At 37.6% G+C, this 17,267-nt stretch overlaps 1 protein-coding gene across 8 annotated transcripts in view; it reads right to left on the reverse strand.

The window, feature by feature from the left end:
- LOC103042998 (proto-oncogene tyrosine-protein kinase Src) overlaps nucleotides 1–17,267 on the reverse strand; it is a 74,369-nt gene that overhangs the window by 24,294 nt on the left and 32,808 nt on the right. For 2 of the 8 annotated variants that reach the window (XM_022682423.2, XM_022682422.2), the window contains exon 1: nucleotides 9,888–10,315. The exons of 2 other annotated variants lie outside the window; for them this stretch is intronic. Coding sequence is in view for 2 of the 6 variants with exons in the window: in XM_049471543.1 (XP_049327500.1) it covers nucleotides 16,224–16,432; nucleotides 16,782–16,913 (341 nt within the window). In the remaining 4 variants the exon portion in view is untranslated. Of the gene's footprint in view, nucleotides 1–9,887; nucleotides 10,316–12,946; nucleotides 16,433–16,781; nucleotides 16,914–17,267 lie in introns of those variants that run through there. 4 more of the 8 variants (XM_007248327.4, XM_007248326.4, XM_049471543.1 and 1 more) reach the window with 3 other exon arrangements.

A 17,267-nucleotide genomic window follows, 5' to 3' on the forward strand; every position in this document is an offset into this window, starting at 1 on the left:
CCCCACCTGCTGCAGCTAATGACTGTCTGCAGTGGCTGCTGACGGGCCGGATCAGGTGCGGTACTGTGGGTGGAGGAGGGGGAGGGGTCAGGCAGGCTCTCAGCTGAGCAGCTCATTCACAGTCTCCTCTTTAAATGACTATTGCATTCAGCTACAGTTAAATGTACACACCAAACACAGCTTATCTACTCCTTATAGTAGAGATGTGCTACCAATAGAAAAGGACATTCTCTAACAATATACAAATTAACTTGTTGGCACCATGTCTAATGCAAGGCGTAGGCTAGAGGGGTATAAAGACCCCTAGCATTGAGCTGTGGAGCAGTGGAACTGTGTTCTCTTGAATGATGATGGAGATCCATCCAATACTTTTGGATGGGATGAGTTGTAAGGGTGTGAATCACCACCCTATGGGTTTGGTTAGGGTTGGGTTGGTTAGTGTTGGGTTGGGGTTTGGTTGGGTAAGTTTCACAAACTAAGGTTTGTGACTTGGTTAAGTCAAAGTCAACAAACAACAGCATCGCATTCACTTCTCCTTTTGGTCAGATCTGTTGGGATGGGATTAATAAAGAAAATACAGGAAGATGGTTATGTGTGAATCACAGGGTATCTCAGGATACGGTATTATTTACATGTTGCAATATCAATATATTGTCGAACCCCTAAAAAGCAGGGGAATTGGGAATGAGGTGGGGTGGTGATAATTTTATCCATCATTCTGACCTCACTAACTAACGCTCATATGGCTGAATACAATCAAATCCTTACGCCAATGCTTCTATTATAGTATCTCTGGACAGTAGAGACAGTTACTACAACAAAAGCAGGATCACCTCTTATTCATTGATTTTAATAAACAGACGTCCCAATACTTTTGTGAGAAAATTCTCACCAGAAATACTTAAAAAGCAGAAATGGAGTGAAGTTTGAGAATCATGAGATTTGGGAAGTTTGGGAATGAGTCAGTGAGGATGTAAGAGCAGCTGAAGCTCACTGAGGAACCCGAGGCATGCTGTCCTCACAGCAAAGCTGAGCAGCAGCTGGACATGCTAGGGAACAGAAGAACAGACATTTGAGGAAAACAAACAACAAGAACTACTGGCTGTTGGGCCTGTACTGATACTTAATGTGACTGTTGATTGTAAATAATTAGACCAATAAACCCAATAAACCCACTCAAGTGCACATCCATTTCAGCCATAACATTACAACTACCTGCCAAATATTGTGCAGGTTCCATTTGTGCATCCAATACAGCTTTGACTAGGAGCTAGGGCTGGACAACAGGGGCAAAATTTCAATCTCAATATTAGTGCTGGGTCGGTATACCGGTTCATTCGATATACCGTGCGGGAAACTAGAACCGGTGTGTGTTTCTCTCATACCACCATACCACTAGAGGCGCTGCGGAGCACCGTGCGAAACAGCTCCGTCAGAGAAAAACACACAGACGTGTGGAGTCAAATGCTCATCTAGCGCTGGAGAGAAATGAGAACAGTGTGTTTTTGTCCCAGTAAAATAGAGCAGTAACTATAGCCCTTTCAAATATATTAATACTGTAGCTTGAAGAATGATTTGAATGTATTTGTTAACTGGAGAAAGAAGGTAATGTTTTGAATACTTAAACATTAAGTATTTTAGGTTCATTTATAGTGTTTATTGAAATATTTACGATATTTAGTTTTGTAAAAGAAGCCATGTTAAAGTTGTTGGCGTATCTCTTTTTAAGGTCTATTGTTTACATTCTTCAGCTGTTTTTCTGTTAATGAAGTCTGAGTTCCTCATTTATTGTTTAAAACCTTAATGTTTTATATTATATGTTATTACTATATTTTATTATTACTACTAAAAGCACAGTAACCCACAACCCTATTAAAGCCCGTCGTGCAAAAAAACAAATAAAAAAAATATATATACCGTGATATACCGTGAAACAGTCAGAATCTTAAAAAATACCGTGATATGCCTTTTTGGCCATACCACCCACAGCACTACTTAATATATTTCTTGATTTGGGTCAATACTATAAGGTGCACATAGAATCCTTTAATTTAAAAAACAAACAAACAAACAAACAAAAAACGTCAGTGCACCTTATAAATCGAAGCACCTTATTTATAAATTTTAACAGTCAGTTTGTAAGAAGCAGTAAAGCCACTCTGCTGAAGTGCAGTGCTTTATTTTGGTTCTATAGTTTATTTTTGCAGCACCTAGACTTGAGACTGAAGCAATATTAGCTTAAGCTGCTAACCTCGCTAATTTCCAGCTCTTTTGCCACTCAGAGGTGAGTTTTATCGGCTTGTGGCTTGCTACTAACCCCACCTAGCACTGCTGGAGCAGCAGTAGCATTACCCGCTAAGCACGCTAAGTGCTAGTTAGCTAGTTCAGAGGCGAGTATATCGGACTGTAGCCTTCCTGTTTACCATGTTAAAACAAGCTATGTGAGACGAACCGCTAGCTAATATCGCCTTTGTGTAGAGCTGTCTGGCTATCCTAAGTGGAAATCTGAAAATCTAAGCTTACAGTAGAAAAACAAAAGCGCTTTACTCACCAAAATGAACAGTTTTTGGAACAGAAATATGTGTAGATTAACATCCAGCTTTCATTGAAAATAATGTGCCTTATAATCCGGAGTGGGTTAGGTATGAAAATAGACCAGAAAATAGATGTTTTTTCATAGTGCACTTTATAATCCAGTGCGCCCTAAAGTGCGAAAAATACGGTATGTTATCATGCACTGATTTTGCCAATAGTCTTGTAGTCAAAGCAGCTAGAGCTGATTCTGTGTCAAGACAATAACGGGGAGAGGCTGAGACAGAGACCAAGAATAAGGTATTTCTTACTTTATAAAATTAAAAAGAGGAAAATATGGGAAGCAAAAACAGAATTGTACCAGTATTGCACAAAATATGCAATTTAAATACTCCCTCATGCAGAGTACAGTGATTTCTATTAAGCTCTTTCTGCTGTATCATCTAATTAATTATAACTAATTACAGTCTCTTTAATGAAATGTACAGCACTGATATCCTTGACAAACTTAAAAAAAACATATTGTTGATGAGATAAGAAAATGTATCACAGCTCAACCAAATATAGTCATATTGCCAGCCTCTACTCTGACTCATTTTGGAATGGACTTCACAAGACCCCTGAAGGTGTCTCGTGATATTTGGCACCAAGACTAATGTTACAGCAGATCCTTTAACTGCCCATGAATTTAAAGAATCCATGATCCGGGGCCTCTAGAAGGATCAATGAGTCTTTTGTGCACTGAAAACCCAGTTTCCGGTTGTCCTTTACTGGAAAATCTTGGTAGATACAAGACCATTGCATGCAAAGGACTCCAACTAGATCTGCCTGATGTTCAGTCATCTACCAAAAGAGACACCAAAAAAAGTGGTCTAGGTATGGAGCTATTGAACCATAGTGTGGTGTGTCAGCAGTGGGAAAACTTCTCTGGCCACTTATTTGGACGGTTAACATTTTCCGATAATTTACAGGAATGTTAAGGCAAGCTATCATTATCCATTAAATAATAGAAGAAGAAAAAGGAGCGGTTTTGTGCTGAAATCAGATTCCAATTGGCGTGCAGTCATGTCATGCAACAGTATGGGTACATTTGATAACACTGGTCATATACTGTATCTACTGTAACTGTAGATTAAGCTTTATATATATATAAACAGAAATAAAAGGAATCTAAGGGGAATCTGTTATACTTCTTCTGCTGCAGGGCACACCTGCACTTGAAGTGAGGTTGATTCTTGCAAAGAGACAATTTTGTATTACAACAGAAAAGGAGGAAAGGCAACTAACTGAACAGACAACAATTTACACACCATTCAAATGGGAAGTATAGGTAGACTCCACCCATGTAGGTGATGATGTGCTTAGTCACTAATCTGCAGTGTAAACCCAAACTAAACTATCAAGACAAAATATACAGAATACAAATGTACCAAACACATAAACCATGGTTCAGACTCTGCTCTGGATTTTAGGTCTGAAAACCCCTTAAAGGAACAATCAGTAATAAATGTGAGAAATCCTAATTTCCAAACACTGGAAATAGTCAGGCGTACTCATTCCTTCCCAGACACAAAACCTACACAGGTTGCCAGATTGACACATAGTGGCAAGCGATGATGAGTGTTATTCTGTAACTAATTGGTGAATATACAAAATATAGCTACACATTTTAATGTCAAAAATGCTTGACTCTTCTACTCTAGTGGTGGTAATAAATCACTCAGCTATGGTTAAAAACCTTGCTGAAGCTCAGTGATTACCTGTTCAGCAGAAAAATAACCATGTGCTTGTGCGTTTCCATGGCTGCGACATTCTGTAAGTTTGTTGTTGTCTATACCTGGCAACCTTGAGTGTGGAAATGAAACTGGGGTAATGGCGATGGGCAGATTCATAGGCTACATCCTACACAGATTTCAATAATGTACCATACAGTTTCAAAATACCATACAAGTTCAAAATACTGTCTGAAGATCTGCTGACGAGAGCTGTCGATGCTTTAACTTAACATGCTTCCTTACATCCTGATCATGTTATGAGGTACAACAGAAAATATTATCCTTGATGGTAATTTAAGACTGTTACACCTTAAATGTTACACCAAAAAAAATCAAGAACTGATTGTTTGCTTGTTGTCACCCATTGGTTGATGGGTGCCAAATCAACCAGATCAACAATGTAACTCACTTCAACTGTCAGTGGTTTTAAGGATGAAGCTTAAAACCACTGGCAGTGGTATGTGCAAGTATTTTCTACATCTTCAGCTCTGAGATATGTAACAATGAGCTCAAAGAGCATGAGGTTATTGTGATGAAATGACACATTCACGCACACATAAGAAATGTGGACAAACTGGAATCAACCACACCTTAACGACCAGCACCACCGCAAACACCACCAACACTGCAGGGCGAGGAGAAAGCCTTTTCAAGTCATTTGAGCCTACTCAGTTCAAAACGTTAAAAACGTACATACTATTATTTAATAATAAAGATAGTAAAGATTCTGGTCTAGTTTTTAATGTTACAGTTTTTTAAAAATTACCCGGATCCAAATCTTTTGCAGAACAGGATTTTATGAAATAAATAAAAACCCATTCTGGGACCAAGGCAGATTATAATACGTCCATTAGGGATGGGGATATGACTAAAAACTCATATCTCTATATATTTTGTAGAGAAATGGTGATATACAATGAGCTCTGACGTGAAATTGTAAATTAAACATATGCTATGCTTAAATAGTAAATAAGTGTATGTAAACAGTGTAAATAAATATTTTAGTTTGAGTAAACTGGACTTGATTATGATGATTAAGTGCAATTATAATATTTCCACGATAATCTTTTTGGAAATAAATTACATTTAAACGGTAACTAATAAAATAGAAGAATAGAATAGCTCAAATAGAAGTGGTGATATTACAATATGATCATTTTTATATCTTGTATAAAACAGTTTCTATTATTTTAATACTGGCGATATATTGCCCAGCTCCGAAGTCCATTACTTTTGTGGGTCACAAAAATGTTTGGACCCTGAAGCAGCTGGGAAAACAGTGCAGCAGATAGTGGACACGGTGAAGTGTGTGTGAAACAGACAGTTTTGGAATGCAGATTACACCCTCCCAACAAGTCCTGACTTCTACCACACACACACACCCTGCGAGCAGTGTGTGGAGGCCTGTTGGTGGGAGTTACCCGGGACATCTGTTGTAATATGACTAAAGCAGAACGGCCCAAAAGGTGCAGGCCCACACTGCTGCCACCCAATCCAACACAGCAGCTGCTGCAAAAACAGCAGCCTGGACAAAACGTCAGCTTCAAACACAACGACTGATGATGAGAAACAAGAAGCTGCTGATTTACGTCAGTTATGTTGAAGCCTTTTTCACCACAGCTAAAGTTGAAACCTATAGCAGGTAAAAAAGGCATCAACGTAACTGAACATTTTCAGCATTGTTTATTTGTGCTTTTAGATCTACTGTACCTTGCTCTGTCAGAACCAACATAGCTGGTGTGAAAGATGCTGTGAACCACGGTCCGAATCAAAGCAACAAAATTTGAAAAGCGTTTTTTGTTGGTTTGGACTTTGAACCAGTTATGGGAGTTTTAGGGAAGCTATCATAGGGCTGGAAGGTTAATTTAATTATTTGATTTTCCAGAAACCTGTCAAGAACTCTTTGTGGCAGTGATTTTCATATGTTACACTTTTCCTAAATTAAAATAAAAGGACATTATGTTTGCTCTGTGTCAAATATAGAACAAAAAGTCAAAGGAGGCTGCTTACTATTTGTAAAAATAAATAAATAAATAATAATGTTAAAAATGAAATGTACAGGAAACAATAGTTTTCGCACTGAAATGGTGTAGTCTGTTAACAAAGAAAAAACTAATTAAGTTATCATAATTGAAAATCATTTATATATTTGAAAAATATCAAGATAAGTTTTTTTTTTAAATATTGCCCAGCCCTTACCGCCACTCATTTAAACAATAGAAGAAGCAAATTAATCCAAACTTTTTTTTATGAAGTTAAAGAAAATAAAGTAGCCCACACAAAAAAAGAGAAAGAAACTAATTGTTGTGTCTAGAGGGTCATTAATTCACCATCACCACTATATAATTGAATGTATCAAACACATAAACCACAGTTTTGGACTTTCAGCTGTACAAATACCCTTTATTTACAGCACAGAAAACTGGGGTTTCATGACTGTATCCCTCCAATTCCTTTGTGTGGTACATTTGGCACTATGGACTTCTTGGACACCCCTATAACCTATTGATCAGGACCTTCTGTTCATCTGATCTAATGTTTCTCCATCAGAGACACTGGAGGAAGTGAGAAAACATCTCCTGGCAGATTTCTGCTGAAACACTGAAAGAAAATCTCCTAAAAGGTTGAAAGAGATTCGTAATAACAGTAAAGATGGGCACACTTATAAGTCAAACATCTGATATTAGATTTAGCCGTCTTGGGTTCTGTTAAATTGAGATTTTCTGCCTTAATCCCCTTAATGTTGAAAAATGAATGTGTATTTAATGGCTGTTTTGGCTGGAAAATGAAACAAATTATGCTTTTAATGCTGCTTTTTTGTACAGTTCCGTATGTGCATTAAAATAACCCCAGACCCTGTCTGAGCAAACCAGCAGGGCAAGATTTAATTTGTGTGAGTGCTACTCTATTGTACAGGATCTCGTACTGAGAGTTTATCAGATTTCTGCTGTAATTTTTGTAGAAATATTATAATCAGACTTGTCTAGCAGCATCAGGGGGACTTGGGGAGGGTTTTGGTGAAGCACCTTAAGGAGAGTGGCTTTGTGAATAGGCCCAGTGCCCTGCTTTGCGTTGGCACCCGCTCTCTGATGTGTAATCAGTTAAATAACAGAGCCTGAAAACAATAGAGCTGCACTTAGAGCATCACGTTAATGCACCAGGCTTTTATAAGACACACGTCCACCTGCACCTGCTTTACATAACAACGTCTATACATCCGTCATTTCACATGAGGCAATCATAAAATACATAGTGAATTCAGCTGTTTAACACTTGTCTAAAGGCTTTCAGACAAAATATGCGATCGGATGATATTTTTCCCATTTAGCCAATCCGATTCAGGAGTTTAGGTTACACAGCAGCTTAGTCGGTGATACAGGCTCACCTCAGTCAGTCAGTTCATATGCGCAGGACTAATGCTCCTCATAGTGGAAAAAGAATAAAGATTTGAATCCCACTAACAGGAAAATTATGCTCTCTACAGTTCATCTTTCAGCTCATAGAGTGAAAGGCAGAGCTAACAAACACCACTAACCAAGCACCACCAAGCGCTGCAGAAGTACAGCAGCAGCCGTCAGAACGCTAAAGGAATCATGTTCAGACTATTTTAATGATTGCTTGTTACCACAGGATGAGGTTTTCATCTACATTGTAACATATACAGTAGACAATAATGACTATTATTCCCAGTAGTTAACTAAAATATATTCAAAATCACATTTATTTCCCATATGTTCAGCATACCTGTCAAGTCTCCCGTTTTGGCCGGGAAACTACCGTATTTTACTCCTCTTTCCCGCCGTCCTCCCGTATTAGTATTTTCCCGTAAATTTCCCGTATTCTATTAAAATAAAAAAATATATATTATTGAGGAGACAGGGCACTGACCGCTCTGTGTCTCTTAACCAATCGTGGAGCCGATTCAAGGAGAAAGTCCCGCCTTTCAGGAGAAACAGCCAATCAGCTTGCAACGGAGGGTCAGTGTGGGGAAGCCCCCCCCCCCTTTTTTGTAAACCTGTCTTAAAATGTAAGGGATACTGAACCTTCGTTGGGCTGGTGGGACGGCTTTAAGCGTACAGAGGAAAATATCCCTTATTTTAAAATCTAAAACTTGACAGGTATGATGTTCAGCATTATAAACATATATAAATAGTCAACAGTTGAGGTCAAATGGTTTAAATGTGTGTATTACTGAAAACAGTCCCAGCTATAAAATTGGGGGTGAGGACACAGTAATAATGCTGAAATAGAGACAGTGCTGATGTCAACATGCACTCAGAATGATATATTTAGTTCTCTTCAGGAAAAGAGGATCTTTAATATCAGAGGAAGTTCTGGCCTACAGAGATACACTCAAAAGAGAACCTGCAATTATGAGCCTCTAACTCCAAAACCAATAACTGTTTTTCCTTTTGCACAAGTACCTTATATTTATGACTATTTTAGGTCGTTTTAATCTCTAAACTTCAATTACTTATTACATTTAATAAACATATCATAATTTTTACATCAAATAAAATGTAAATGCTAAAAAAACTTCCACTTAAAAATTATTAGTTTCTTTGATTTTACCAAATTGAAAACCTTATATAAATATAATCAAGAGAAAGCTGGATAAGGCTGAACTGCTTGAATTTTTGCAAAAGGAGTGGCATAAAGTTATCCAAAAGCAGTGTTTAAGACTGGTGGATGAGAACATGCCAAGATGCATGAAAACTGTGATTAAAAAACAGGGTTATTCCAAATATTGATTTCTGTAGTCGTAAAACTTTAATAATATATGAACTTGTTTTCTTTGCATTATTTGAGGTTTGAAAGCACTGCGTCTTTTTTTGTTATTTCGGTCATTTCTCATTTTCTGCAAATAAATGCTCCACATGACAGTATTTTTATTTGGAATTTGTGAGAAGTCTGTATAGAATAAAACAACAACGTTCATTTTACTCAAACATATACCTATAAATAGCAAAATCAGAAAAACTGATTTAGAAACTGAGGTAGTCTCTTAAAAACGACATTTTTCCTTATATAAACCGTGATACCGATACGGTTCTGAAAATATCGCCATAGCAGCAATACCGCCTTTAGTGGCATGGAGGAGTAAACAAACGAGAGTATAGGCTGCTAAAATCGTATCTAACAGTTAATTTTGTGATATTTGTACTAAATATTGTTTTAATATGACAAAATTATGGATAGAAAAGTGTAAGCCGTCTTAAATTTCTGACAATGTGGTTAAATGAGGATGGAATTGGTTTGTTTTCCGAATTGTCCGTTCCACCTTAAATGCTGCAGCAGTTCCATTCAGGCGCCTCGGGCGACTGAATGGAACTGCTGCAGCCTTTAAGGTGGAACGGAGAATTCGGAAAAAACAAGCCAAGTTAAGCTTGGTTTTCCCCTGCAATGTGAATTGCTGTGATTCATAAAGGCCGTATTTGTCTTAACAACATATGAAAAAACCCTAAAACAACAATTAATTCGTGTAAATTCTGAATAAATCCATAAAATCCCCAAATAACTCGAAAACACCCAAAACCTTGCGTAGCGTATCTAACGTTACTAGAAAACGAACCCACTCACCTTAACAGTGGCTTTGATTTCTGATGATCCGCCGCCTTAAATCAGCCGTAAACCGGTTAAATCTCCCAAATCTCGCGGTTAAAACGATTAAGTGATAAATCAGCGATAAATCCCATTCACCGACGCCGAGCCGCGCTGCCGCTGCTGGGGGAGGTCATGCCGGGGAGCAGCGGGTAGCGGACCGGAGCGTAGCGCTCAGACTGCGGCTGCAGAGACAGCCATCTGCGGCCTCACGACCAAACAACAACCGGGAGGGGAGACGGGAACCGAGAACCGGGGGCTACTGAACCACAGGGACACGGACAACACGCACGACCGACACGGTGGACGGGCTGTCGGCCGCTCCGCACTGCTGACGAAACGGGCAGCACCAGTGTGATAGGCAGGGAATTGCGCTGTGCCCGTTGTGAATGGGATTGAGCGTAGAGTCTAGGGGACGTATTCCAATCCAGGGCATACGCCCTAGTCCCTACGCCCTACTTAGTCATAGGAAAAGGCCCCACCCTCAATAAAATCCCAATACATGGTAAATAAAGCTATACTGGGTGATTTGGTGTTTAGACAGCACCCTAAGTATCAGGCTACATAAAAAATGACCCCTTAGTTTAAAAAAAAATCATTAAGTGTTCTAGGGAGCTCTGAGTGGTTTAGCAGGCTAATCGCTGCCACTTTAATCAGGAGATCGCCGGTTTGAATCCTGTTCATGTAGCATGGCATCGGCAAGCGGACCCCTCAGAGAGCACAATTAGCCATTCTCTGTCTGGGTGGGTAGATGGTGTCTCTCCCCACATTGCTCCAAAGGGTGATGTCGATCAGCACAAGGCATCTGTGAGCTGATGTATCAGAACCGAGTCGCTGCACTTTCTTCTGAGCGCGCTTTGATGCTACATCACATCACATCTGCAGCAAAAAGAGGCGGTGTCAGACTGCACATGTATCAGAGAAGGCATGAGCTAGTCTTCCCCCCCTGGTGCTGGGGCATCACTAGTGATAGAGGGAGTCCTAATGAGTGAAAAAAAGAGTGAAACAAATTCTGTCAATTTGAACAGTACATTCTCTCCATGTAATAAGAGAATTATGTTAACATGGCTAACAATAAATACCCTGCCTCATCATGCTATCAGTCTATGACAGTCACATGTCTTTATTATGTGCAACATCACCAAGCACCATGTATAAGGTATACCCAGCTGGCACACAACTGTCTGTTGTTGTTTCAGCAGTGAAACAACGTTGAAACAACATTTAATGTTAAATGGTTGTGCAAACGTTGAAATCTTATCATTGAATCAACATACTGTCCTCAACCTTCTGATCAAATGTTCAATAACATTGGTAGTGGGTAACATTCTTTATATTCAGCTTTACTACAGTGATGTAGATTTATTGTTAACACTCTGTTAACAATAGGATTTTTTTAGTTTTAGCTACTTATTGTAATAAAAGCTTTTTGTTTGTAGTTGTACAGTAGTTGTAATTCTCAGAAATTCAAAGGGAGAATAAAAATAAAATTGTTAATTTCTTTATCATGGCATACAGTTTTTTTTACCACTTCCATAAAATTTTGAGCATCCCGAATGTAAGCTATGGTTTATTAAAGGTTAAACGTATGATGTTGAAACAACGTTGCCATTTCAACGTTGATTTACTTTTCAAAATCAACACCAAATCCAACGTTGATTCAACCATAACATTAACGTTGATTTAATGTTGGTTCAACGTTGAAATGCCAGCTTGGTAGTTTCTGTGAGCAGTGCAGTAGAAGTATTATAAACAAGCTTACCACAGCACACTTTGTGTGTCAATTGGTAATTAGTTTAATTGCCGCCATAGCAGCACAACCAATTTGTTAGGTTGAGGGGGCAAACACTTTTTCACAAAGCTAGATTGGTTTGGAGAGTTTTTTTCCTTTACTAAATAAAATTAAATAATTTTATATAAATAAATAAATCAAATAATTATTTAAAAGGGCTTTTTAAATTTACTCAGGTTGTCTTTGTCTGATATCAAAGTTTGTTTGATTATGGTAAAAATATAAAATAAATCTGTAGGGGGGAATCATTTTTCACGCCACTGTAAATCCTTATAAATGTCAGAAAAAAATCTAACTACTGCTAATAGTAACTAATAGTTACTGTGTACATTTTTGAAGTATATTTTATTTTGTAGTTACTATCAATTTGCACTTTCTTTATATGTTGTTTTTGTGGGATGGTGGTGTTTTTTTTTGCAAATGTTGGAAAAATGACTGTGTGTACAGTTTGTGCAACATATGTATACAGTTCTTCATTTTCAAAATATTTTAGTGATATATAGTGTGGGTTAAGTATATTAGCGATCTATAGCTTTTTATTATTAATGCAAATAAGTAACATTTATACAAATGTTTTGTTTTGCTCAAATTTAAATCTATTTTACCTACTCCCATACTGTATATCAATAAGGCCAGACTGATCCCTGTCTTGGAAACACAGCCATAATGTCTAACCACCTCCACACATTTGTATTTTATCATTTTATTGTATTAATTAATCTTATTAATATCTTCTGTATGTGCATCGCCTCAAAAATGTCTTACATTTTTCAGTCAACTCGATCAGCTGTACGGTAAATAAGGGTCACCTTATGTGCACATGTTATATGATGGTTAATTGATAAAAAGAGGTGAAATAAATAATTATAGTAAATGTGTGTGTGTGTGTGTGTGTGTGTGTGTTTGTGTGAAGTCCATTTCAGCAGGACTGCAGCTTCATTATCGATGATCATTATATAATGAGTTTCTGCCCCCTGCTGGGCTCCAGCGGTACAACAGGAACAGGAAACACACGGGCAGCAGAAACGCATCCAGATTAATAAATTAAAATAATCCTCCACAGGAAAAATACACACTAATATCAATATTTTATGCTTTGGTTAGCACATTCTGCTGCTCTGCTCCTCTATATCTCCTATAGTTCAGTTTAATTATAATAGTTAATCAATAATTGCAGTTTTATGATTCAGATGAATCATTTCTCTACTTATTGTGGAAAATTAGAAGACACCCACACAGAGCTGTTTTACAAAACAGCCTTGAATTATAATTTATTGCACATCCACTGAAAATGACAACATACAATGGAAGAAGAAAAAGACCTCTACCACAGTAGAATAAGACCTGGAGACTCAATAAAAACTGACATTTAAAGAATAACTGGATGCAAAGGTGTCACTAGATGCTAATTCTGTTCTGATGTTGCATGTTATCATGTTAGCTTAGCAACCCCCTCTCACAACGCACATTTAACAACTAAATTATGAGGAAGAAATTAAAAGTTAAACTGTATGTTTAAAATTTCCCCCTTCAAACAAAAAATACACAAAACCTTTCTTGTACAATACATATTCTCAGTCAGTTTATTTTTTCCAATTTTCTAGTTTATACTTTGTAAAACAGAATTTCAGGAAATATGTAGCGTAAATTATTCTAGATTTTCTTTTTAACTTTCTGTTTTTGCATCTCAAAATGTATGGCATAAAAAAAATCTGCAAAATTTTCTGACTGCAGCTAAATTAGTAAACAGAAATGGGTGCGAATGGGTGCCATTTGCTTGTTGTAAGTATTCTAAATTAAATTTAATCTTGTATCTTTTTTCAACTCTGAATCTAATAACATATATTTAACAATTTAGCCAAATTTGGTTAATCATAGGCAGCTTTACTTTTTTGGGGGGTAAAATGATCAGGTAACAGGAAAGAACTCTGGGTAACAGGAATAAACACTCGGTACCAGATAAACAGTGTGTGTGTAAATAAACCTTTCTTCTTTAGTGTGGCCCAGAGCTCTTTTACAAATTTCATATAGCAAGTGGCTATATGGGTGCAATGATAAACAAAACGTCTTCATGGGCTGGTCAGAAAAAAACTGTTGACCCCCATTTTGTGCATGCAAAGGACCTCAACATATCACTTTTTTTCGTGTCTATGATGATGCCAGGGTGTTGGTCAACATTGTACTTCAAACTTCAAGACTTTGCCACTTAACTCCCATGGCTGGAGGCCAGTCTGTTGATGACTGAATGTGAAATGCTTTGCATTAAAGCAGTCACAGGTCAGGTTTTTACAGTGATGGATCATTACTGTAAAAATGGAATGTGGAGACATCTAGATGTGCACTCTCCAAACAAAAATTTCTGGGCGTCAGTCTATCCTGTGCACCTCCGCAGAACTACGCAGAAATGTGGATTAAATACAATGGAAATTTTGGGGCCAGAAATCAGAAAGTGCAGGCACCTACACCTCAGAATGTAGTTAAAAAGTTTTAACTACTGTCTACTTACTAACACAATGTGGGGTTTAAATCAGGTGGGATGGGCCGTACACGGGTCGGGCTGGATTTTTTGGGCCTGATCTAAACTCTTACGATAAATTTACTGATTCTCTACAGCATTTAGTGGTGGATTGGCACCCTGTAAGTAAAACTGATCTTAAATCTCAACAACTTCAGTAATATTAACTGTAAAACTTAATAAAATAAATTTGTGTGTTTTATGATTTTCAAATTAAACAAGATGGTTTTCCATGTTCACGTACCCTGCTGGGTTTAAGCAGGTGATACTGCACTAAGTTCTGGAATATGAGGCAATGGTGCGAGGGGTCAGTGTTTCTGTTGTAAAGTCAAATAGTCAAAACGTTTTCTGTTTGTAAAGTCAACAAAAAAAAACAAATAATTATTACATTAATGTGACAAGCCAATCACAGAGTTGGGAGTTTTTTTTTATTTATGAGCTGTGATGTAAATTATTAATTAACTTAAATAGTGTCATGGTGGAGCAGTATTAGAAAAATTGGTAGTTAGACAAAGCAAGGCCAACACCAGAAAACAGCAGAAGCAAGGAATGGACCCCTGGCAAGCAAGCATGCCAGGGGTCTTACATGGCAAGGCATTATCAGTGGGCTGGCAAAAATTAGGGTCGGTAAATACAAACAAGGACAAAATTTGAGAGAGCTAAGAAAGGCAAAGGGAAATGCGTTGTATGAGGTTAAATCTGTAAATATTTAGCGATTAGTGAGCTGAAGTGAGTCCAGCATGTGTTGGAAATAGTTGGGTGATTGGCATCCTGGAGGTGCCATGTGCAGTGTCATATGATCAGGAATGGGAGTAATGTCAGTGTGTGGTGCACTCTGGGTATTGTGGTCTGAAGACTGAAGATCACAGGCAGAGCTGAGTGTGGGAAAGACAGAACCATCCTCAGCATCAGGTCTGAAAAGAAAACAAAAAATTGTTTCTTTAATTTATTTAATTTTTAGCATGTTTAAAGATGTACTATAACTATATTTATATCATTTTAAATTGTAGTTTTGTAATTGCTTTTTTCTTAATGTAAAACAAAACAAAATACATACATCAGGTTATTTAATTTATGAAATAGGAAAACAAGGTAAATCTAATAATATAAAAGTGTTTAAAAAATATCTTTATTTTTTTGTTTAAATTATTAGTTTTTAAGTATAGGAATTCGGACGGAAAACATCTGGGTCAGAATAATTAAAAATATTACATGTTTTATCAAAGGCTCAAAAACGAGAAATAAATGAAAAATATTAAGATATTTTAATATAGCTTAATTCTTTGCTGTTTTTATCAAGGTCAATAAATAGATCAGCACATATTAGCTTCACAAGACCCATCTAAACATCTGTCTAATTATAACAGTATAAAAGTGGACTAAACTAGCCAAACTAAATATACAGTATCCAACGTAACAAATATATTAACCTTTGGGAAGGGGAAGAGGAAAATATATAAAGTAAATACCTGAAAAAGGTCCTGTGGCTTTGTTAATGATCTGATTATTAGCTTGATTAGGTTAGGATAATGAACAGAAAAGAAAGTTCTTCTCACCCACATAAGCATCTAATTTGCAGAAATATTTATTTTTAGACGCAGAAGCAGTTCTTCTATGGCTCTATCACACAAAAATCCTTCGTAGCACTGCAATGCTAAAGGGTTTACGTAGAGGAAAAGTACAGTAAATAAAGTAAAACGGCAAACACTGCTGCAGGAAATACACCCCGATATGAAATAATGGAAAAACAGCAGGAGAAGATAACAGCACACAAATTAAGTAGTCCTTTTGCACCTCTAGGCACGTGGCAGTACTCCACTGGGTGAAAAAATACAGGTCGGGAGTTTATAGAGGGGCGTGTCTGTACCACAGTCTTTCTCTGCCCTTAAAACAACTCCCCAATCAGGATCTGGAGGAGGAAGAGTTCTGAATAGCTTTTTAATTTTCATTTACAATGGAGAAAGAGAGCTTTTCTGTAAACTCCGCCCCTCATTCCACTCTGGAAGCCCTAGAGGTTGTCGCCCGGCTGGTACTGCGGTTCCGTGGAGGTGAAGTAGTCCTCCAGGAAGCCCTGCAGATACTCGAACGTGGGTCGCTCCTCCGGCTCCTTCCGCCAGCAGCTCAGCATCAGCTCGTGCATGGAGCTCGGGCAATCAGCCGGGCACGGCATCTGGTACCCTTGGACCACCTCTTCCAGCACCTCACTTTTTGTCATTCCTGGAGGAGTGTATAAAAATGTAATCAGACATAAATATTCAAAAGTTTCAGTCTGTATAATCTTTCTACTAAAAACCCTAAACAGAGGCCATTCTAAAAACAACCCATAATTTGTGTAAATCTTTGTGCACTTTGTACTGGATACAAAGTGGTGTTGTTTGCTTGGACCCCAATGATTGCTACTTGCCATGCAGTCTATTGGACAATCCATGCAAATAAACGTATTTCCAATGAAGTTTAAAACAAAACTAAATAGAAGATGATCAAGTGTAATTAAGGTTTTAAATTTAAGATGCTCTTTACATTTTAGGAACATATATTTGCTGAATATTCTAAAATACATTTTTACCTGGGTACGGAACTCGTCCTTTGGTGACCACCTCGGTTAGTAATATGCCGAAAGACCAGACATCTGATTTGACAGTGAATCGGCCGTACAGTGCTGCCTCGGGGGAGGTCCATTTAATAGGAAACGTTGCACCTGATTGATAGAAAATGAAACAGAGCAATACCACTTAAACTAAATACTTACATACACAGTTACCAGTACACTGTAACAAAGAAATTGCTAACAAAACTAAACAAATCAAGACAACATGATCTCAACAACTGCACTGTTGGCCACTCTTATTCAGTGGTATGAAAAGTTTGGGCACCCCTGATCATTTTTTATGATTTTCCTTTGTAAATCATTGGTTGCCTGGATCAGCAATTTAGTTAAATCACACCAAAGATTGCCAATAATATTCAGGTCTGGGGACTGAGCCATTTCAAAATGTTGCACTTGTTCCTCTGCATGATGCTTTAGTAGAGCTTGAGCAGTGTTTAGTGTTTA

The sequence above is a fragment of the Astyanax mexicanus genome, chromosome 24, assembly GCF_023375975.1.
Source record: "Astyanax mexicanus isolate ESR-SI-001 chromosome 24, AstMex3_surface, whole genome shotgun sequence".
NCBI lineage: Eukaryota > Metazoa > Chordata > Actinopteri > Characiformes > Acestrorhamphidae > Astyanax > Astyanax mexicanus.